The sequence below is a fragment of the Plecotus auritus genome (genome assembly GCF_963455305.1).
Source record: "Plecotus auritus genome assembly, chromosome: 4".
Classification (NCBI taxonomy): domain Eukaryota; kingdom Metazoa; phylum Chordata; class Mammalia; order Chiroptera; family Vespertilionidae; genus Plecotus; species Plecotus auritus.
Window position 1 is genome coordinate 111,814,898 of NC_137775.1, and position 23,590 is coordinate 111,838,487.

The 23,590-nt window shown below is 44.4% G+C and overlaps 1 protein-coding gene across 2 annotated transcripts in view; it reads left to right on the plus strand.

Annotated features, from left to right (window-relative positions):
* BLVRA (biliverdin reductase A) overlaps window positions 1–23,590 on the plus strand; it is a 91,494-nt gene that overhangs the window by 21,141 nt on the left and 46,763 nt on the right. For both annotated transcript variants that reach the window (XM_080665458.1, XM_080665459.1), the window contains exons 2-4: window positions 1,315–1,346; window positions 13,202–13,323; window positions 15,977–16,096. In XM_080665458.1, the coding sequence (XP_080521584.1) occupies window positions 1,315–1,346; window positions 13,202–13,323; window positions 15,977–16,096 (274 nt within the window). The remainder of the gene's footprint in view (window positions 1–1,314; window positions 1,347–13,201; window positions 13,324–15,976; window positions 16,097–23,590) is intronic.

Below are 23,590 nucleotides of genomic sequence, written 5' to 3' on the forward strand. Positions count from 1 at the left end.
TGAGGGTAAATCCTAGAAATACCCATTTTCAACAAGCAGTTTCAGGAGTACATTAAAGTTTGGAACCACTGTTATTCCTTACTAGTTTCTTTTTTTTTTTTTCCTTCTCTCTCCTGTTTCCTCTTATCTTCCCCTTTTTTTCCTCATTCCGTGCGCACCTGTTTGCTCCCTTCTTCCTCCTCCTTAATACTAAGGATTCAGAGTAGCCTGTTGAACTGTTCTTCTAATATTATAAATACTAGAGGCCCAAATGTTGTCCATCCGGTTGTTTCGGTTGTAATGGTCCCTGGCTTTTTATATATTAAGGTAAGTCCTCTGGAAACTCAGCTAGGAGGGGGAAATGTATGTATTTCTTACTGCCTTGCTTGTCCCATAAAAGATGGTTATGTACAAAATTCACACACAGGAGGTGGGATCCCCTCAGCCCAGCCTGCACCCTCTCCAATCCAGGACCCCTCAGACATCCCTCTTACAATCCGGGACCACTGGCTCCTAACTGCTCACCTGCCTGCCTGCCTAATCGCCCCTAACTACCCCCCCTGCCGGCCTGGTTGCCCCAACTACCCCCCCTGCTGGCCTGGTCACCCCCAACTGCCCCCTCTCAGGACTGATCACCCCTAACTGCCCCCCTCTGCTGGCCTGGTCTCCCCTTACTGCCCCCCCGCCAGCCTGCTATTCAGTCGTTTGGTCATCCCTCACTAACCCCCCCCTGCCGACCTGGTCGCCCCATGCAGCCTGCTGTTTAATCATTTGGTCGTCCCTCACTAACCCCCCTGCTGGCCTGGTTGCCCCACTCAGCCTGCTGTTTGGTCGTCCATCCGGTTGTTTTGGTTGTGATGGCCCCTGGCTTTTTATATATTAAGATAAGTCCTCTGCAATCTCAGCTAGGAGGGGGAAATGTATGTATTTCTTACTGCCTTGCTTGTCCCCATAAAAGATGGTTATATACAAAGCTATCCTGTCTGAGCACCAGCTTATGGAAGTGCATCATTCTTTCAAGTACACATAAGTATGATATTCACAGCTATGTTCCAGTGTAGGGGATGGACTTTGGGGATTGGAAATGGTCCTCTTTATAGGAACATCACTGGCATGATGTCCCAGGGAAGTCAGCCACCACCAGCCTCAGAATCATACATTAGTCTAGGTATCCTTGCTGGATGGCAAAGGTAGTAAAGGCATTTGGGGAGTATGTGGTCAACAGGACAGGAAATAGTAGAGAAGAAAGTGGGACTGGCCAAGTGGAGCATCTGCATGGAGTTTGGGGCAGGTGCCTCCAGGGTCCTGAACCTCTACATTTTTTTGTCTTCACAGCCACTGAAGAAGAGACCAAGATGAATGCAGAGGTGAGTTCTTTAAAAGTGCCAGTTTAAAGAATGCTTTTCTTGCAGTGTTCCTCATTTTTCCTTCACAGAGTGTCTTCTCTCCCTACAGAGCTTTCAGAAACATCAGCACAAACTTGAAAACATTTCCCCTCCAACATGGCTCTGGGTGATATGGGAAGAATTAGGTCCTTCTGCATTCTATTTTTTTTTAAATTGACTTTTAGAAGAGGAAGGAGGAGAGAGCAAGAGAGTGAAATATTGATGTTAGAGAGAAACCTCAATCTGTTGCTTCCTACATGCATCCTGACTAAGAATCGAATTCACAACCTGTATATGTGCCTGGATATCGAACCCACCACCTTTTAGTGTAGGGAATGGCATTTTAATCAACTGGGTACTTTGAATCTTTTAAGGAATATGACTAATTCATCCAAATTGTTGAATTTCTAGCTATAAGGGTATTCATAATAGTCTCGTATTATCCTTTCAATATTTGTTGGTTCTGTGGTAGTGTCCTTTTTCTCACTTTTGATAATTTTTCTGAGCTGCCTGGAGAGATGATTTCAAAAAACAATAAATACAGAACAACCACCATTCAGACACCTACTACACAAGGCCATGCTACCAGTTCCAGAAGACATAGTAGCTCTACCTAATACATAGAAATAAACACAGGGAAGCAGCCAAAATGAGGAGACAAAGAATCATGTCACAAATGAAAGAAATGGAAACAAGCTAACTACTGGATACAGAGTTCAAAACCATGGTTATAAGGTTACTCAAGGATCTTCAGGAGAGCTTCAAGGGACTTAGTGAGACTTTCAAGGATCTCAGTGATAATGTCAAAGATATGAAAAAGGACTAGTCAGAAATTAAGCATACACTAACTGAAATAAAGAATAATTTACAGGGATTCAATAGTAGAGTAGAGGATTCTGAGAATCAGATCAACGATTTAGAATATGAGGATGCAAAAACAATCAGAAGAGCAAAAAGGAAAAAGAATCTAAAAATATGAAGATAGGGGACAACTTCAAGTGTACCAACATTCACATTATGGGAGTACCAGAAGGAGAAGAGAGGGAGCAAGATATTGAAAACCTATTTGAAGAAATAATGACAGAAAACTTCCTCTACCTCGTGAAAGAAATAGACTTACAAGTCCAGGAAGTACAGAGAGTCCCAAACAAGAGGAACCCAGAAAGGCCTGTACCAAGGCACATCATAATTAAAATGCCAGGTGTTAAAGACAAAGAGATAATCTTAAAAGCTGCAAGAGAAAAGCAGTTAGTTACCTACAAGGGAGCTCCAACATGACTGTCAGCTGATTTCTCAACAGAAACTTTGCAGGCCAGAAGGGAGTGGCAAGAAATATTCAAAGTGATGAATAGCAAGGACCTACAACCAAGATTACTCTAGCCAGCAAAGCTCTCATTTAGATTGAAGGTCAGATAAAGAGCTTCATAAACAAGGAAAAGCTAAAGGAATTCACCAAACCAGTATGACCTGAAATGTTGAAGGGTATTCTTGAAGAAAAAAGAGGAGGAAGGTGAGGAGGGGAGGAGGAGGAATAAAATATGAATAGTAGGAACAATAAAATGGCAATAAATGCATATCTGTCCACAATTGAATCTAAAAATAAAAATAAATGAGCAAGGAATCTAATAAACAAAATGAACTGGTGGATAAAATAGAATCAGAGGCATGGAAACATGGAACAGACTGACAATCTCAGAGGGAAGGAGGAAGGGTGGCCTGGTAGAGATTAACTAAAGAACTTATATGCATTACCCATGGTCACAAACAACAGGGTGATGAAAGCCTGGGATGGGGGTGGGGGTGGGGGACCACGTGGAAGGGGGCATTGGGGTAAAAATGAGTGATATCTGTAATACTCTCAACAATAAAGGTTTAAAAAATAAAGGAAATGAGCAACCTGTCCTGGCTAGTGTTGCTCAGTGTTTAGAGCATTGGCCCACTCACCAAAGGGTCGAGTTTTAATTCCTGGTCAAGGGCACATATCTGGGTTTCAGGTTCAATCCCGGCCCCTATCAGGGTGCATACAGGAGGCAGCCAGTCAACATGTCTCACATCAATGTCTCTCTCTCTCTCTCTCTTTCTCTCTCTCTCTCTCTCCCCCCCTCCTTCCCCCCCTCCCTCCCTCGTTCTCCCCTCCTTTCCCCCATTCCACTCTTTAAAAATCAATGGAGAAAATATCCTCGGATGAGGATTAACAACAACAAAAAAGAAATGAGCAACCTGTGTGCATATATATTCCAACTATGCCTATTAAATAAATTGAGCCTGTAGTTAAAAACCTTTCTTCAGAGAGAAATTGTGCTAGATTGAAAATGCAGTTTGCTATGTGTGAAATGCCTGTGCACAGAGACCTTTGTCAGGGAACTGCAGGTGGCTTCCAGGAGCTGAGGGACTTTCCTACAATCATGAGGATCTGAATTCTGCTGGCAACCACAAGCTTAGCAGAGATCCTTGAGCTGTGGATGAGAACATAACTTGGTCAGCCTTGTAAAATCTGAGCAGAGGACCCAGTTAAGTTATGTTCAGATTCCTGACCCACAGAGAATGTGAGATAATAAATTTCGCAAAGGATCATAGATTGGTGTACTGGACAGACTCCTTCCCCATCATTGATAGCCGAAAGACATTATCAGAAGACAAGATGAGCATCAAATGGTTTATCATTTTTTAACTCAGTGAATTCCCAGTTCCCTCACACACAGCACCAATAGAGAAAGTCATTCAACATTGGCATCCAGCAGCAATTCTAGTTTGAATGATTCAAAATCAACCACTCCATCATCTAGTCAATAAACATTGTCTAGAACTATCAGTTCTTCCTCAGAAGGACTGAGGCAACATAACCTTCTACATAAAAACCTGGCCCTGTAGGCTAATCAGTTCCCACATTCAATGCAAAGAAATGTAGACAACTAGTTTCTTGGGCAAGCTCTTCTAGCTAGATTCCTAGTGTAGCCAGCTTTCAACCCAATGCAGATGCTGTGGTGGCTAATTCTTATTATGCTCTATTATGTGCAATTTCAAGCCACAGTTTAAGCTCGGGCAACAACAAATGCCAGCCCAGCCCACCCTATTGCTTCACAGTTTCTGAAGTTGGCACATGTCCCTGGAGAATAATACCCACCAGCTCCAAACCTAGTAGCTCAAGAAAATTAACACACACAAATGTCAATGTTCAAATGAATGCACAGGGTGGTCTAGTGCTAAGTGAAGATGTCAGTTGAGACTTGCTAGACTGGATGTACATTCCCAGGAGCTTCAGTTCTCTTTAGCAGTGAATATTTTCTTTCTTCGTTAGACAGCTCATTACGGTAATGGAAGATGTACTGGTTTACGTACAGCAAATTGGATGATTTTCTGTTAGGAAAGAAGGTGGTCAGCAGCAGGCTCCTTATAATAATGCCAAAGTTAACAATAATGGGAAACTGTCTAAAACTTGGAGAAATGTGTCATTTTATGAATGATGGGCTTGACAGTGAGGGTGGGGAGGTGTAGGTGAAGATGCTGGTGCAAATCAAAGACCTGGATTGTTGGCTGCAAAGTGGTTTTTTATCACTGCCTTCTTTTTCAATCACAGTTTATATTCATCATTATTTTGTATTAGCTTCAAGTATACAGCATAGTGGTTAGACAATTGTATACTTTACAAAGTGTCCCCCCAAGTACCCACCTGGCACCATACATAGTTATTGCAATACTAGAGGCCTGGTGCATGAATTCATGCACCAGTGGGGTCCCTCGGCCTGGCCTGTGGGATCAGGCTGAAACTGGTTCTCCAACATCCCCCGAGGGGTCCTGGATTGCGAGAAGGTGCAGGCCAGGCTGAGGGACCCCACCGGTGCACGATGGGGGCTGGGGAGGGATGTGGGAGGTTGGCCAGCTGGGGAGGGGCCACAGGAGGGCTCCAGGGTGTGTCCAGCCCGTCTCACTCAGTCCCGATCGGCTGGACCACAGCAGCAAGCTAACCTACCAGTCACAGCATCTGCCCCTGGTGATCAGTGCACGTCATAGTGACTGGTCAACCAGTTGACTTTCTGCCCCCTGGTGGTCAGTGCATGTCATAGCGAGTGGTTGAGCAGCCTTAGCATATCATTAGCATATTACGCTTTGATTGGTTGAACGGACAACTGGATGACCGGACACTTAGCATATTAGACTTTTATTAATAGGATTTGGATTACACATGTAAGTGCAATCATATAGAATTTGTCTTTCTCTGACTTATTTCACTTAGCATAATACTCTCTAGGTCCATTCATGCTGTTGCAAATAAGATTTCATTCTTTTTTATAGCCTAGCAGTATTCCATCATGTATATATACCACAACTTTTTTATTCACTCATCTATTGATGGGCACATGGGTTGCTTTCATATCATGACTATTTCAAATAATGCTTCGATGAAAATGGGGTTGCATATATTCTTTTGGGTTTCTTTGGATATATACCGGGAAGTGGAATTACCATGTCATAATGCAATTCCATTTTGAATTTTTTGAGGAATTGCTACACGGTTTTCCATAGTGGTTGTACCAATCTGCATTTGCACCAAGAGTGCAATAGGGTTTTCTTTTCTCTATATTGCCACCAACACTTGTTGCTTGTTGATTTATTGATGATAGCCCTTCTGACAGGTATGAGATGGTATCTCATTGTGGTTTTGATTTAAATTTCTCTGATGATTAGTGATGTTGAACATCTTTTCATATGCCTATTGGCTAGCGGTATGTTCTCTTTGGAGAAGTATCTATTCAGGTTTTCTGTCCATTTTTCAATTGGATTGTTTGTTGTTGTTTTTTTGTGTTGATTGTATCAGTTCTCTGTATTTTTTGGATACTAACCCCTTGATGGAACTGTTGTTTGCAACTATCTTCTTCCATTCGGTTGGTTGCCTTTTTGTTTTGTGGGCAGCTCCATTTGCTGTGCAGCAGCTTATTAGTTTAATATATTCCCATTCATTTATTTTTGCTTTACTTTCTTTTGGGGTCAAGTTTATAAAAACCTCTCTAAGACCAAGGTCCATAACTTTAGTATCTTTGTTTTCTTCTATGGAATTTATTTTTTTCAGGTCTTAAATTTAAGTCTTTGATCCATTTTGAGTTAATTTTGTAAATAGGGACAAACAGTATTCTAGTTTCATTCTTTGCATGTTGCTTTCCAATTTTTCCAGCACCACATATTGAACAGGCTTTTTCTTTCCCAATGTATTATTTTTTGGCTCCTTTGTCAAAAGTTATTTGCCCATATGTATGTTATTTCTAGGCTCTCAATTCTGTTCCATTGTCCTGTGTGTCTGTTTTTCTGCCAATACTATGCTGTTTTGATTATTGTCACTTCATAGTATAATTTGAAGTCAAGGAATTTGATACCTCCAGCTTTGCTCTCTTTTCTCAGGATTGCTTTGTCTATTTGGGGTCTTTTGTAGTTCTATACAAATCTGATAATTTTTTTTAATATATTTTATTGATTCTCCACAGAGAGGAAGGGAGAGGGATAGAGAGTTAGAAACATTGATGAGAGAGAAACATCGATCAGCTGCCTCCTGCATACACCCCCCATTGGGGATGTGCCCGCAACCAAGGTACATGCCCTTGACCGGAATCGAACCGGGGACCCTTCAGTCTGCAGGCCGACGCTCTATCCACTGAGCCAAACCGGCCAGGGGTGATAATTTTTTTTATCTACTTCTTTTAAAAATGCCATTAGGTTTTTATGAAGATTGTATTAGCTTTGTATATTGCATTGGGTAATGAAAGGTTAAAGTCAGTGGTGTGCTGGCAAGGCTAAATAGCCATCTCAGACAGTGGTTAAAGAAAATTTAAATTTATTTAAATAAAAGGGAATAGGGGATAGAGATATCCAAAGGGAAGGGTTACACAGTACTGAGCCAAAGGGTATTGGGTCCATGATAGCAGCAAAAATATTCTTTGGGCAGTGACACAAGGAAGGGCATAGAAGAAGCAACAGGAGAGCCTAGGCTGGGCTGCTTTGGCTCACTGAGAAGTCAGAGAAAAGGGGGCCTTGGAGACAGGTCCAGGGGGTAGGCCCGGGACGAGCTGCAGCTGCCCATTGCTCCCTGGTCGCAAGTCTCATGGGGGTCTCTTAGAGGTTAGGGGATATGTGCCTGTTGGGGGAGGAGAAGGAGAAGGAAATGACATTGGCGGGCTCCTTGCAGGGAGAGCAGGCACTGGGTCCTTTGTCCTGAAAGCGTATTTATCTCTTTCTTGCAGGTGGAAATCTTAGGGGAGCTCTCAGGGGAGGGTCTTAATAGAATATTCATCAGCTTTCCAGGTGTGTTCTTTGAGGGTCATGGCGTCCTCTGATTGGTTGGTGCCAGGGCAGAGGGTCATTAGTCAATGTAGCTGGTCCTGAGGCAGCCACAACATCACTTATCTGGTTTTGCTACTTTTCTGGGCCTGGAGCTGAAATGCAACTCAGACCTATCTTTAGGAAGGAAAATGTCAGGGGGTCTAAACCGCCTGAACAGTGATATGAAAGATAAGGGGTCCAAACTGCATGACCAGTGATATGCTAGAGGAGGATAGGCTACCATGAGGGCGAGGTTCTTGTTTTCCCAGTTTTGCCCCTGGTTAGCATCCGGGGCTTTCTGCCCTGGTGAATTTCTGTACCTGGCCCATCATCCTTACTCTACTTACGTCTCTCTAACAGGTAATATGCCATGTTAACTTTGTTGATTCATCCAATTCAGAACACAGAATATCTTTACATTTATTTGTGTCTTTTTCAATCTCTTTTAATAATACTTTGTAGTTTTCAATGTAGGTCCTTCACATCCTTTATAAGTTTATTCATAGATATTTTATTCTTTTTGTTGCAATCGCAAAAGGAATTGTTTTTTCCATTTCTTTTTCTGAAATGTCATTGTTAGTATATAGGAATGAAATAGAATTTTGTACATTGGTTTTGTATTCTGCAACTCTACTGTTTATTTTTTCTAATAGTTTTCTGGTAGAGTTTTTGGTATTTTCTATATAAAAAATCAAGTCATCTGCAAAAACTGACAATTTTACTTCTTCATTCCCAATTTGGATGCTTTTTATTTATCTCTTTTGTCTGGTTGCACTGGCTAAGACTTACAGTACTACATTGAATAACAGTGGTGAGAGTGGACATATTTTTTCCTCATCTTAGAGGAAAAGCTTTCAGTTTTTCACCAATGAGGTATCGCCTCACACCTGCTAGAATGGCTACCATCAATAAATAAATAAATAAACAAGTGTTGGTGAGGATATGGAGAAAAGTTAACTTTAGTACATTTCTGGTGGGAATGCCGACTGTGCAGCCACTGTGGAAAACAGTATGGAGTTTTGTCAAAAAATTAAAAACAGAGAGAAACCAAGATGGCGGCATAGGTAAGCACCTAAACTTCTGCCTCGCACAACAATTTCAAAACTACAACTAAAAGACAGAACGGACACCATCCAGAACCACAGGAAAGCTGGCTGAGTGAAAATTCTACAACTAGAAGGAAAGAGAAAAGCTCACAGAGAATTGGAGGTACGGCAGAGGGTCTTTGTGCGCGCAGAGAGGAAGAGTGGCTGAGAGCCTGGCTGACTTTCTCTGGCGGAAGGGGAAAGGAAGCCCCCGACCGCACTGAACCCCAGTTCTGACTGCACTGAACCCCAGTCCCGGGCGAAACCCCGTGGACCCAGGCTCATACAGGGTGAGTCTGGACTGTCAGGTAGAGAGAAAGGCACCCGGAGACTCGGAGACCCGGGGGAGACTCGGGGAAGCCCCGGCAGGCAGGGCTCCGGAGGCGCGCGCACCAGTGTGCACAAAGGCTGCGGAGGTTGCCACAGGCTTTCCCTAGCAGAAGGGAGTCCGAAGCTCCTGACTGCACTGAACCCCAATTCTGACTGCACTGAACCCCAGTTCCAGGTGAGCCCCTGGGGACCCGCGTTCTTACGGAGTGGGGGGGAATATGGACTCTCGGGTGGAGACTCGGGAGCTGGGGAAGGCAGAGGTCTGCAGGCACACACATGCCAGTGCGCACAAAGGCTGCGGAGGTTGCCACAGGCTTTCCCTAGTGGAAGGGAGTCAGAAGCTCCTGACTGCACTGAGCCCCAGTTCTGACTGCACTGAACCCCAGTTCCAGGCGAGCCCCTGGGGACCCACGCTCTTGTGGGGGGAATCTGGACTCTCGGGTGGAGACTCGGGAGCCGGGGAAGGCAAAGGTCTGCAGGCGCGCATGCACGCAAGGGCAAGGCTGACTGGAAGCCAAGACTGTTCTGTCCTGAGACTCCACCCCATCCAAGCTGAGCACAGAGGCTATTGCAATTTGGCAAGTCTAATCCTATAAGGCTGTCTCCAACACTGAACTTCTCCCAGCATAGACACAGCTGATCCTTACAGCCAACTGGCCTGGAGGTCAATTCCTCCCAGTGATACCAACAACAATCAAGACTTAACTACAACAAGGCTGTACACACAGTCCACAAAGGGGTGCACCAAGAGTGTCCACCTCAAGTTAACTGGGGAGGCCGACCCACTGGGCCATATAGGAAACCTAGCACAGAAATCAACCCTACCAACTCAGGGAAGCAGTGAAAATGCGGCGTCAAAGAAACAGATCGCAAACGAAAGAAATGGAGGAAAACAAACGACTGGATATAGAATTCAAAACCACGGTTATAAGGCTTTTCAAGAATATCCTAGAAAAGGCCGATAAATATAACGAGACCCTCGAAGATATGAGAAATGACCAACTAGAAATTAAACATACACTGACTGAAATAAAAAATATTATACAGAGACCTAACAACAGACTAAAGGAACACAAGAATCAAGTCAAAGAATTGAAATACAAAGAAGCAAAAAACACTCAACCGAAAAAGCAAAAAGCAAAAAAAAAAAAATCCAAAAAGTTGAAGATAGTGTAAGAAGATTCTGGGACAACTTCAAGCATACCAACATCAGAATTATGGGGGTGCCAGAAGAAGAGAGAGAGCAAGATACTGAAAACCTATTTGAAGAAATAATGACCGAAAACTTCCCCCACCTGGTGAAAGAAATAGACTTACAAGTCCAGGAAGCGCACAGAACCCCAAACAAAAGGAATCCAAAGAGGACCACACCAAGACACATCATAATTAAAATGCCAAGAGCAAAAGACAAAGAGAGAATCTTAAAAGCAGCAAGAGAAAAACAGTTAATTACCTACAAGGGAGCACCCATACGATTGTCAGCTGATTTCTCAACAGAAACTATGCAGGCCAGACGGGAGTGGCAAGAAATTTTCAATGTGATGAATAGCAAGAACCTACAACCAAGATTACTCTACCCAGCAAAGCTATCATTCAGAATTGAAGGGCAGATAAAGAGCTTCACAGATAAGAAAAAGCTAAAGGATTTCATCACCACCAAACCAGTATTATATGAAATGCTGAAAGGTATTCTTAAAGAAGAGGAAGAAGAAAAAAGTAAAGAGAAAAATTATGAACAACAAATACATATCTATCAACAAGTGAACCTAAAAATCAAGTGAATTAAAAACCTGAGGACCAGAATAATCTGGTGAATATAATAGAATCAGGGGCATAGAAAGGGAGTGGACTGATAATTCTCAGGGGGAAAGGGGTATGGGGGGGTTCAGGAAGAGACTGGACAAAAATCATACACCCATGGATCAGGACAGTGGGGGGGAGGTAAGGACAGAAGGTGGGGTGGGAACCGGGTGGAGGGGAGCTATGGGGGGAAAAAGAGAAACAATTGTAATAATCTGAATAAAGATTTATTTTTAAAAAAAATTAAATACAGAACTGCCAGTGATCCCACTTCTGGGACTGTAACCTAAGAATCCAGAAATAGCAATCAAAAAGAATATATGCACCCCTATGTTTATAGCAGTATTATTTACAGTTGTTAAGATATGGAAACAGCCTAAATGCCCATCCGTAGATGGGTAGATTTAAAAAAAAGAAAAAGAAACCTGTAATACATTCACACAATGGAATACTATGGGGCTGTATAATAGGAGTTCTTAAACTTTGCGACAGCATGGAGGGACCTGGAGATTATTATGCTAAGTAAAATAAGCCAGTTAGAGAAAGACAAATACCACATGATCTTGCTTATATGTGAAATCTAATGAACAAAAAAACTGATGAACATGGTTGCATGGAACAGAATGACAGATCTCAGAGGTGGGGCGGGGGGTGGAGGGGATGGGAAGAGGTTAGCCGAAGAACATATAATGCATATATGACAATAGTGTGGGACGGGGGTAGTGTGGAGGGAGAAAAAAGGGGCAAAATGGGGGACATCTGTAATACTGCCAACAATTTTTAAAAAGATGCAGGATTCCAGAGGGTCGGTGAGCCGGATTCGTGTGGGTGGGGTAATGCTTTTCCCCATGCTGATGGCGCTAGGAGGTGATTGCTCCTTGCAAAAAAATGGCTGCTGTGGTATGAGGAGATGGCTGAGCACAGGGATCCTTGCAGCTACTCTACCACGTCTCTTCCCAAAGCCATTCTTCCCAGTCTCTCCTCAGGTGATTTTAGTTCACATCACCCTCTCTCTGCTGGAGCCCAGGGTGAGTGGCTGGCAACAGTTTTGCTCATTGGCCCTTTACAAGGGTCACTTTGTCTCCAGCAGGCCCACCTCTCCTTGGCGGACAGGAACCCCTCAGCTTTTCACATCTAGATGCTACGTGGGAACTGTTCCCCCACAAAGCTGGTGATCCAGGCTGGGAGTGCGGTCTGGGATCTAGGCTTCAGGCCTCACAGGTTAACCTGCAGTTGAGATATCCCTTCCCTAACCTTGGCCTGTCTCCCGTGGGATGGGGCCAGTTTCTTACACGTCTAGCCCTTCCTAACAGTCTTGAGGTGGCTTCTTCTGCCAGTCTTTGGCAGTCAGGTAGTCTTTAGTTGGTGATTCAGGGTGATTGTTCCTTAATTTAGTTGTGATTTCCAGTTCTCTTCTGGGAGCAAGCAAAGCCCACCTACTCCGCTGCCATTTTGAACCCTGCCCATTTTTCAGTTGGATTGTTTGTCTTCTTGGTGTTAAGTTGTATGAGTTCCTTATATATTTTGAAAATTAACCCCTTATCAGATGTATCATTGGCAAATATGCTCTCCCATACAGTGGGTTCCCTTTTCATTTTATTGATGGTTTCTTTTGCTGTGCAGAAGCTTTTGATTTTTTAAATTTATTTGTTGTTGTTGACACTATTACACATGTCCCCCATTTTTGCCCCCCTTTGCTCACTTCTACCCAACCCCCAGCCCCAGCCCCCAGTACCATTTGTTTAATTTTTCTGTTTCCATTGCTCTAGGAGATATATTGGCAAAAATATTGCTATGAGAGATGTCTGAGATTTTACTGCCTATGTTTTCTTCTAGGATTTTTATGGTTTCCCAACTTTTATCCATTTTGAGTTTTTTCTTGTATATGGTATAATTTGGTGGTATAGTTTCACTTTCTTGCATGCACCTGTTCAAATTTCCCAATATTATTTATTGAAGAGACTGTCTTTACTTCATTGTATGCTCTTGTCTTCTTTATCAAATATTAATTGTCCAAAGCGGCATGGGTACATTTCTGGGCTCTCTGTTCTTTCCATTGTCCTATATACTTGTTCTTATACCAATACCAGGCTGTTTTGATTACAGTGTTCTGTAGTATAATTTAATATCAGGTCTTTTGATTTCTCCAACTTTGTTTTTTCTCAAGATTGTTGCAGCTCTTTTGGGGTCTTCCATACACATTTTTTTTGAATATTTGACCTAGACCTGTGAAATATGCCATTGGTAGTTTAATAGGAATTGCGTTGAACTCTGGACTGTTTTTAAACCCCACCTTGGTTTCTTGTGTTTTAGCCTGAGAAGAAGTTTGGTGTGGTGGTCGTGGGTGTCGGCAGAGCCGGCTCTGTGCGGATGAGAGACTTGCGGAGTCCACATGCTTCCTCCGCATTCCTGAACCTGATTGGCTTCGTGTCCAGGTGGCTCACACTTGCTTTTCACCTTGTAATCCATGGGGAGCCTAGTGGGAGAAGGCCTTGGGATACGGAGATTCTCCTAACCCAGGAGAGAGAATCAGCTCCACAGTTATTCCAGAAAACTTTGTTCAGCGTTAGTCCCACAAGATCTCAAGTTCAGATAGGTCTGGGAACTGAAGTGTGCTGGGATGAGCAGTGAACCAGCCTAGAAGGGACTACAAAGGCAAAGGAGGAAAGATGAGCACAGGGCCTGTAGTCACACAACGGGCACAGGGAACACAGGAGGGCTGGCCTGAAAGAAGGCTTTAGGTTGCAGCAGCTAATCCTTACATCACTTACCCATGCGGTAGCTCTGAGCTTTAAGAGCCTTACCAACCATTTGACATAGATACCATTACCATTATCAACTCCACTTTAAAGAAACTGAGCCACTTTTTGAAAGGTTGGGTCATTTGCCTGAGGTCACACAGCTGGAAAGTCTAAGAACTGGATTTGAATGTAGGTCTATTTGATTCCAAGGCCCATCTTTAAATACCATGTGTTCTTTTTCCTTTGATAATTTTGAGCCCCACTTGTGGGGGCTTCATTTCTGTCGTGTAACCAACCAAAATCAAACTTATCACCATTTTTATTATTTATTGCCCCGTGTTCAGCTCTTTTCTCCACCCCTCACTGCCCTTCACTCACATACTGCTCACCAAACTAATGCTATGTAATATCATTTACCAATATTAATTCTGAACTAGCTGCAGGCATTGTGTTGGCTGAGGAAATGTGGTGGTGAGTAAAGTAGGCATGTCTCTACTTTCTAGTGCTTTAGAGAAATCAAATAAATACGTTTAGAAAGCATAATTAACTATTTGATAGTCCATGCAGATTCCTTTATTTATTTATTTAAATATATATTTTTATTGATTTTAGAGAGGAAAGGAGAGGGGGAGAGAGAGATAGAAATAGAAACATCAATGATGAGAGACAATTATTGATTGGCTGCCTCCTGAACACTCCCTACTGGGGATCAAGCCTGCAACCTGGGCATGTGCCCTTGACTGGAATCGAACCCGGGACCCTTCAGTCCGCAGGCCGATGCTCTATCCCCTGAGCCAAACCAGCTAGGGCCATGCAGATTCTTTTAATATTTTAATTTATGGGGCCTACTTTCTTCCAGTTTGCCTGTCTCAAAATTTGGCTATTCCTTTAAATATTTAAAGTGGACTTTGGGTCACTAGGGTGACTCAGAAGTGCTGGGAATCCGCCGATGGTCAATCCTCCCCTCCCAGTAAAATTCTAAGGGAGCTGCATACAAACGGGAGATCAAAAGTATCATTAGCCATACTATAACTCCCACTGTACTCCTGTTTGAAGCTCTCATTGAGCATGATGAAGTGAAGCTTCTCCTTTTTGCCTAAGCCCCAGTCCTCTGCCAACCGGCTGCCATGGCTGATGCAATGGGAATTCCTAAACTACCCAGGTTGTGTGGGAAGATGGCCAGCTCATACCCACTGCTTTACTGCACCCTTGCCATTGTCACACTTTTCCCCTGCTCACATATCCTGTTCCTCACGGTCTATCTGCTAAGTCCTACCTTCTCCCCAGGAAGCCTTTTCTGAAACCGTAAACTTGATGTTTCCAGCCCTCCTTGAATCTCCCACATGTACTCCAGCATAACATTTCTCATGTTAGTCTTGTGTTGTTGTTATTTATGTGTATGTGTGGCTTCCTCTCTTTACAAGACTGTGAGCTCAATAGAAGCTGAGGACTTTTAGTTTATTCTTTATGATCCTCCCCATGGTGCCTAGCACACAGTAGACAATAAGTATTGGTCAAATTGAGCAGTGTAGATTGGGTAGCCCCCATAGGAAGAAACCTACCATAATCTCTTTTGGCAACCAAAACTGGCCCAAATGCCCTCTGCCTGCTGCAGCTTAAGTGGAGCTCTGCGATGGATGGGAGCCTTCTGCTGGCCGCCCCCTCTCCTCTGTTACATCCTTCATCAGAGGACTGCTCCAGCCTCTGCACGAGGGTAGCGTGCAGAATGCCAGGGTCCTCAGATCTTCTAAGTAAGGAGTTTCTTCATACCCTGTAAGAGTCAAAAGGCTTACAGTTCCTGTCCAGCTTCTGCTACTCATTAGCCATGTCAACTACTGCCCCTCTGGGCTTTGTCAGCTCACCTGTAAAGGAGGCAGTGATACCTGCCTTCCATTGACCATCACAAGGCCACTAATGGTTGTGCAGGAGCTTAAAGTCACACAGCAATTTGCACCTCTAAGGTGTTAGTATATTGGATTTGAGTTAGGTTTTGTAGCCATAGTGTTTGGCCAGGTACTTGGAGCTGGCAGTGACCATAGGGATTATTCTTCTTGAGGAAAAAGATAAATTATTTTTATTTTAGATATTAAGTGATTCAAAGACTTCCACATCACACTGGTTGTTAGCAGTAGTATCAGCACTCAATGCCCGGTCCCTTGACTTCAAACCTGAGGCTGTTTTCACTCCATCACAGAAAATACCCTGAAGTGAGAGGAGGAAGTTAATTTTTTTATTTCCAAAAGATGATCATCAAAACATTTTTTGGAGGAGGGAGAAAGATGATGCTCATTTATTCTAAGTCAATGTCTGTCTACTTTTAAGTTCCATTTCTGTTATTTTCAAACAGACGCGAGCTCAAGTGCATTGATGAAGTCCAGCAGATTTCTTTGGAAGATGCTCTTTCTAGCCAAGAGGTTGACGTTGCTTATATCTGCAGTGAAAACACCAGTCATGAGGACTACATCAGGTGGGTTTCAATGCAGGCAGTCCTTGCCTTGCACGGTAGTGCAGGATTATAAAAATGACTGGGCAAGCTAAAATCTCACAAATGGGTCTTAAAAGTCAATGGGAAAATTACAATGGCTCCACCACCTATAAAAATTGTTGTTTGGGGGGGATGAGTTGGGTGGAGGGGAGCAAAGAGAGGAGAATGGGGGGTATTGGTAATAATGTCAACAATAAAAAGATGGTCAAAACTTTCCTATTGGTTATAAATATATAAGGAAATGAAAAATATAGTAAAGTTAATACTTCTTTAGTATACTATAATTTAAAACATTAGAAATATTAGGAATGAAAGTGTTTTATTTCTTTGTAAAAAAATTATTGAGAATAGTTTGAACAGTGTTTGCCTTTTTCTCATAATATAACTTAGGATATAGAGCCAGCATCTTTTTCGTGCCTTGGTGAACTGTCATCTTTTTTCTAAGTTTGGATAAGCTTCAAACATTTTATCCTTTACGCTTTCAACATGTGCAATGTCTCTGAGAGCTCCTTTGCTAGGAAGTGGTTCTGCCATGAGATAAGTAAGGAAGTAGTGGTGGCATCAGAGAGGGGAGATGACTGTTTATAAAGCAAGAGAATCAAGGTGTCTCCTGCCCCACCTTTGAGTGAAAAGCCTAGAGCAGTGGTTCTCAACCAGTGGGTCGCGACCTGCATATCAGATATTTACTTTATGATTCATAACAGTAGCAAAATTACAGTTATGAAGTAACAACGAAAATAATTTTATGGTTGGGGGTCAGCACAACATGAGGAACTGTATTAAAGGGTCGGGGCATTAGGAAGATTGAGAACTACTGGCCTAGAGCTCTTCAGGCATTCGGTGGGATTGAGCCTGGAAGGTGGAGCCCAAGTAGGACCTAGCCAGCTGTCTCCCTGCATCTCAGCTTCCCTTCTAGGTCCTTACGTTAAACTGCATCTGCTGTTCCCAGGAGCAAGGTGCTCCCGCTTTATCAGCCCATTGTTGTGTGGACAGAGTGTGTTTAGGAAAACCTTTCTTTGGTTTTTCTTAACCTTTTTTGGTACCAGAGTGGTGTTTTCTTTAAAAAAAAAAAAAAAAAGTTATCATATAATTATATGCTTATACAGTTGACCTTTGAACAACACAGGTTTAAACCACACAGGTCCACTGACATGTAGATATCCTATCTAATAAAAGAGTAATATGCAAATTAACCATCACTCCGCTACACCCACAAGCCACACCCACCAGCCAATCAGGAGCGAATATGCAAATAAACCCAACCAAGATGGTCACGGCCACAGAAAGCAGGAGGGAGGCTTGGGTTTCCTCGGCGATGGAGGAAGCCAAGCTTTCCACCTACCCTTGCCGGCCTAGGCCTCCACTCAAGGCTACAAAGTTTCAATGATAGAAGATACATAAACCCAAACAGAAATGGCGGCAACCACGGAGCTGGAAAGAGCAGGAGGCTAGGGTTGCCCACGGCGATGGAGGAAGCCAAGCTTTCTACACACCCTGGCCGGCCCAGGCCTCTGCTTAAGGCTACAAAGTTTCAATTATAGAAGATACATAAATCCCCCCCAAAATGGCTGCAGCCACGGAGCAAGCAGAAGGCTTGGCTCCGCTCCAGGCTACAAAGTTTCAATTGTAGAAGATAAATAAACCCCAGATACCAGGGCCTCCCCTTGGGTCGCCAGGGGGCGTGGCTGGCCTGCAAACCACCACAGGCCCCTCGCCCAGTCCGCTTCATGCCCCAAGGGAACCCCCACCCTGATCCGGGACACCCTTCAGGGCAAACCAGCTGGCCCCCACCTGTGCACCAGGCCTCTATCCTATCTAGTAAAAGAGCAATATGCAGATTGACCATCACTCCAACACACAAGATGGCTGCCCTCATGTGGTCAAAGATCCTGCCCTCATGTGGACACAAGATGGCCACCACAAGATGGCCAACAGGGGAGGGCAGTTGGGAGGGACCAGGCCTGCAAGGGAGGGCAGTTGTAGGCAATCAGGCCAGCAGGGGAGGGCAGTTGGGGGTGAATAAGCCTGCAGGGGAGGGCAGTTAGGGGTGACCAAGCTGGCAGAGGAGGGAAGTTGGGGGTGACCAGGCTTGCAGGGAAAGGCAGTTGGGAGGGACCCAGGCCTGCAGGGGAGAGCAGTTGGGGGGGGGGGACCAGGCCTGCAGGGGAGGGCAGTTAGGGGTGACCAGGCCTGCAGGGGAGGGCAGTTAGGGGCAAACAGGCTGGCAGGGGAGCAATTAGGCATCAATCAGGCTGGCAGGGGAGTGGTTAGGGGGTGATCAGGTTGGCAAGCAGAAGCAATTAGGGGCAATCAGGAAGGCAGGCAGGCGAGCAGTTGGGAGCCAGCAGTCCTGGATTGTGAGAGGGATGTTGGACTGGTGGGATCAGGCTTAAATGGGCAGTTGGACATCCCTCAAGGGGTCCCAGATTGGAGAGGGTGCAGGCTAGGCTGAGGGACACCCCTCTCCCCCATGCACGAATTTCGTGCACCGGGCCTCTAGTTTTACAATAAATACATTTAATATTTTTTGGAGATTTGAGATAATTTGAAAAAATTTGTAGACAAGCTGTGTAGCCTAGAAAATATCAAAAACTTTAATAAAAAGTTAGGTATGATATGAATGCATAAAATACATATAGATGGTAGTCTATTTTATCATTTACTACCATAAAATATACACAAATCTTATATAATGAAGAGCTAATATGCTAATTAGACTGAACAGCAGAACAACTGTCCAGACAACGTTCCGGACCACTGTCCAGACGAAGCCGGGGCTGCGAGGGCCAACCGAGGCTGCGAAGGGGTGTGAGGGCCAAGCCCCTTGCATGAATTTCATGCATTAGGCCTCTAGTCCTATCTAATAAAAGAGTAATATGCAAATTGACCGCACCTCCACTACACCCACAAGCCACGCTCACCAGCCAATCAGGAGTGAGTATACAAATTAACCCAACCAAGATGGCTGCAGCCACGGAGAGAGTAGGAGGCTTGGGTTTCCCCTGCAATAAAGGAAGCCAAGCTTTCCGCACACTCTGGCAGGCCCAGGCCTCCACTCAAGGCTACAAAGTTTCAATTATAGAAGATAAATAAATCCCAGATACCAGGGCCTCCGCTTGGGTCACCGGGGGGTGTGGCCAGCCTGCAAACCACCACAGGCCCCTCACCCAGGCTGCCCCACACCCCAAGGGAACCCCCACCTTGATCTGGGACACCCTTCAGGGCAAACCAGCTGGCCCCCACCCATGCACCAGGCCTCTATCCTATCTAATAAAAGAGTAATATGCAGATTAACCATCACTCCAACACACAAGATGGCTTCCCCCATGTGGCCAAAGATGGCCGCCACAAGATGGCCAGCAGGGGAGGGCAGTTGGGAGGGACCAGGTCTGCAAGGGAGGGCAGTTGGGGGCTATCAAGCCTGCAGGGGAGGGCAGTTAGGGGTGACCAGGCCGGCAGAGGAGGGAAGTTGGGGGCGACCGGGCCTGCAGAGAAGGGCAGGTGGTGGGGACCCAGGCCTGTAGGGGAGAGCAGTTGGGGGGGGACCAGGCCTGCAGGGGAGGGCAGTTAGGGGCAAACAGGCTGGCAGGGGAGCATTTAGGCATCAATCAGGCTGGCAGGGGAGTGGTTAGGGGCAATCAGGAAGGCAAGCAGTTGGGAGCTAGCAATCCTGGATTGTGAGAGGGGTCCCAGATTGGAGAGGGTGCAGGCTGGGCTGAGGGACACACACACCCCGTGCACGAATTTCATGCACCGGGCCTCTAGTCTAGTATAAAAAGACAAAATTTATCCAAACTTATTCATACAAGCACAATTGTAAATGGTACCATTCACAGTTGAGAGAAATTTAAATAAATGTAAAGATGAAGTACTAAATCATATTTGTATAAAATTAACTGTAGTACATACTATATTACTATAATAATTTTGTAGCCACCTCCTATTGTTTTTACGGTGAGCTCAAGTATTTCACATATCCACTTAGAATGCCACATGACACTGATCATCTCAAGCTGAGCTATTCATCTCTCTGGCAAATTGCCTGTCACAGTAAAAAGTGATGCCTTGCAGTTTTTGTGTATTTTGTGTTGTGTTTGGTATGGTTCTGCAAACCTTGAATGAGAACAGGGGACCCATAGGAAATGACACTAGTGATGCTGGAGGTGCTCCCAAAAAGCTGAGGGAAGATATGACATTACAAGACAAAGCTGAATTGCTTGATATGTACCTCAGATTGAAGTCTGCAGCTGCAGTTGCCCGCCATGTCAAGATAAATGAGTCCAGTATACAGAAAAGAAAACGTGTGTGTTTTGAGAAAAGAGAATTGTGAAGCTATTACAGCAGACACAAAAACCTTGCACTTTTTTCTGAAATACCTTTTTACCTTGTTTTGAAGGGACAGGATTCTTATAAGAAAGGACAAGGCCAACTGGAACTTTGGCCAACAGATCAAGAGCACCTTCTGTTGAGGGTTGCAGCAGCAGGGCCCTGGGCGGGAGTGAACTTCACTCCTCCCCTTAGCTCTGTAGACATGTCTGATCGAGCCCTGGACTGGAGCCTCTGAGAGGGAAGCTCTCCAAATACCCCAGCTCTGAGAGGAGCTACCTTCCCCCCATGAAACCGAGTCCAGCAGGACAGGGCCAGTGGGACTTGGAGGAGCAGATCAAGGCAGTCATTCGTTGTAGGTGTGTCGGGTGTGAGCTCTTCAGCCAGCCACTTGACCCTCCTCGGTGAGGGAAATCAGAAAAACAGGCGTGTACAGGCAGGCAAAGGGCCCATGATTTATTCCACACCAAAGCAGCCATCACAGGTTGGTCAGTGACAGCTGATATACATGCTCAGATAGGTCCAAACAAAGAAGGCACTTTTCCAAACAATAACATCAGCATTTTGCTACAGAAAGGCACGTCTACTCAGTGTGAGACCTGCAGCGACCTTTCACGTGCATAAAGTATCTAACCTTGAGCGCCCCGCCCCCGCATTAGCTCATTGTTAACGCAGCCTTGAATCATCTGGTGTATATTTAGACAGGGCCCCACAAAGTGGCACTGGCCCTCAGGATGGGAGTGAGCTAAACGCCTCCCCCTAACTCTACAGCGGGCCACCAAAACCCCTGGTGGGTGCCTTCAAAGGGGTTGTGCTGGAGGTCCCACATCTTAGCAGTGCCTCCTTCCCCCTGTGGGATTGAGCTCAGCAAGATGGTGTTTGTAGAATTAAGGCAGCTCTCAGTTGAGGGTAGTACATGTCCACAGAAAGGGAGCAAACTGCAGACCTCCCCTTAGCTCTGCAGCCATGCCACCAGAGACCCTGGCAAGGGAGTCTTCTGTTGGGAGTGGTGCCTGTCCAGCCTGCAGAAGGGGGGGAAGTTTGGCCCCTGTTCCAAAGTTTTACAGTTAAATGACCATCTGAGAGTCTGCCTATAGTTTCTCCAGAAAAAGAGTGCACCTCAGGTTCCTGTTGGGTGCAACCAACAGTTCCTTCTGCCAGACTGGAGCTTGGCAGGGTGGTGTCACCAGTATTTGGAGGATGGGGTTAGTGTACCCCCTCTCCCTACCCTCCCACTCCCCTGCACCTGGTGCTGTAAGAATAGGAGTGTCCAGCCGTGGAAGATGGCTCCTGAGGGCAATGTGGGATGTTGCCTCAGGACCAGGACCTCAGTGTTTAACCTTCCAGATATCTTTCCAGAGCCACACCAACTAGATCTTCTCTTCATGACTTCCGTATGCCTGAGACTCCTTCCCTCAACCAGAACCCGAGTTAGTGCCCGAGAGCCAGCTCCTGTGTTTTGGCCCTTTAGGAGAGCTCCTGGGGTTCTAGCAGACTCTCTACTCTTTCCAGGAGACAGATTCAACACTGATTTTTGCTGCCAGATGCTATGCAGGCTCCTCTTCCTTGTCTTGGTGCTATAGTTTGGGGGTCTTGGTATAGGATTGAGACCCCAAATCCTCAGAAACAACTTTTGCAGCTGAGCTATCCCTCTGGCTACTCAGCTGCTGTCCCTGGGTGCAAGTGCCAGCCCTCTCCATGTATCTGCCCTTCTTACCAGTCTCTGTGTAGCTTCTTTAAATTCTTGGATATAATACTGTTCACCTCTCTTTCAGTTGGTCCTCCAGGTCGATTGCTCCACAATTTAGCTGTAAATCTGGGTTGGCGTTGTGTGTAGAGGTATGTGTAGCTTCCACCTGTTCCGCGGACATCTTGGATCCTCTCCAGGCTTCCTTTTGCTCCACAACCTCTCCAACCCAAGTTATTACCTGTTTTGTTGATAACAGGAGTGAGGTGCTATGTCATTGTAGATTTGATTTTCATTTCCCTAATAGCTAGTGAAGTTGAGCATCTTTTCATATATCTGTTTGCCATTTGTCTGTCTTCTTGGGAGAAGTGTCTGTTCAGGTCCTCTGCGCATATATATATTTCTCACTCTTCATGCCTTTATTTATTTTTATTTTTAAAAATCTTTATTGTTGAGAGTATTACAGATATCCCCTTTTTTCCCTCCATTGTCCCCCTCCACCTGCCCCACCCCAGGCCTTCACCATCTTACTGTCCGTGTCTGTAGGTAAGATCTTTAGTTAACCTCTTCCCATCCCTTCTCTCTAAGATTAATCAGTCTGTTTCATGTTTCCATGCCTCTGATTCTATTTTATTCACCAGTTTATTTTATTTATTAGATTTCTAGTTCATTTACTTTGATTTTTAGATTCTATTATTGATAGATATGTATTTATTGCCATTTTATTGTTCATATTTTTTATCCTTTTCTTCTTCTTCTTCCTCTTTTCAAAGAATACCCTTCAATATTTCATGTAATACTGGTTTGATGGTGGTGAACTCCTTTAGCTTATTTTTTTTTTTTTTTGTCTATGAATCTCTTTAACCTTCAGTTCTAAATGATAGCTTTGTTGGGTAGAGTAATCTTGGTTGTAGGTTCTTGTTATTCATCACTTTGAATATTTCTTGCCACTTCCTTCTAGCCTGCAAAGTTTCTGTTGAGAAATCAGCTGACAGTTGTATGAACACTCCCTTGTAAGTAACTAACTGCTTTCCTCTTGCTGCTTTTAAGATTCTCTTTGTCTTTAACTTTTAGCATTTTAATTATGATCAGTCATGGTGTGGGCCTTTTGTGGTTCCTCTTGTTTGGGACTCTCTGTGCTTCCTGGACTTGGAAGTCTATTTCTTTCACCAGATATGGTAAGTTTTCTGTCATTATTTCTTCAAATCGGTTTTCAATGTCTTACTCTCTCTTTTCTTCTTCTGGCACCCCCATAATGCGAATGTTGGTACACTTGAAGTTGTCCCAGAAGCTCCTTATACTATCTTCATATTTTTTTATTCGTTTTTCTTTCTGCTCTTCAGATTGGATGTTTTTTGCTTCCTCATATTCCAAATTGTTGACTTGATTCTCAGAATCCTCTACTTGGAGGATTGTTGAATCCCTGTAAATTATTCTTTATTTCATTTAGTGTATGCTTAATT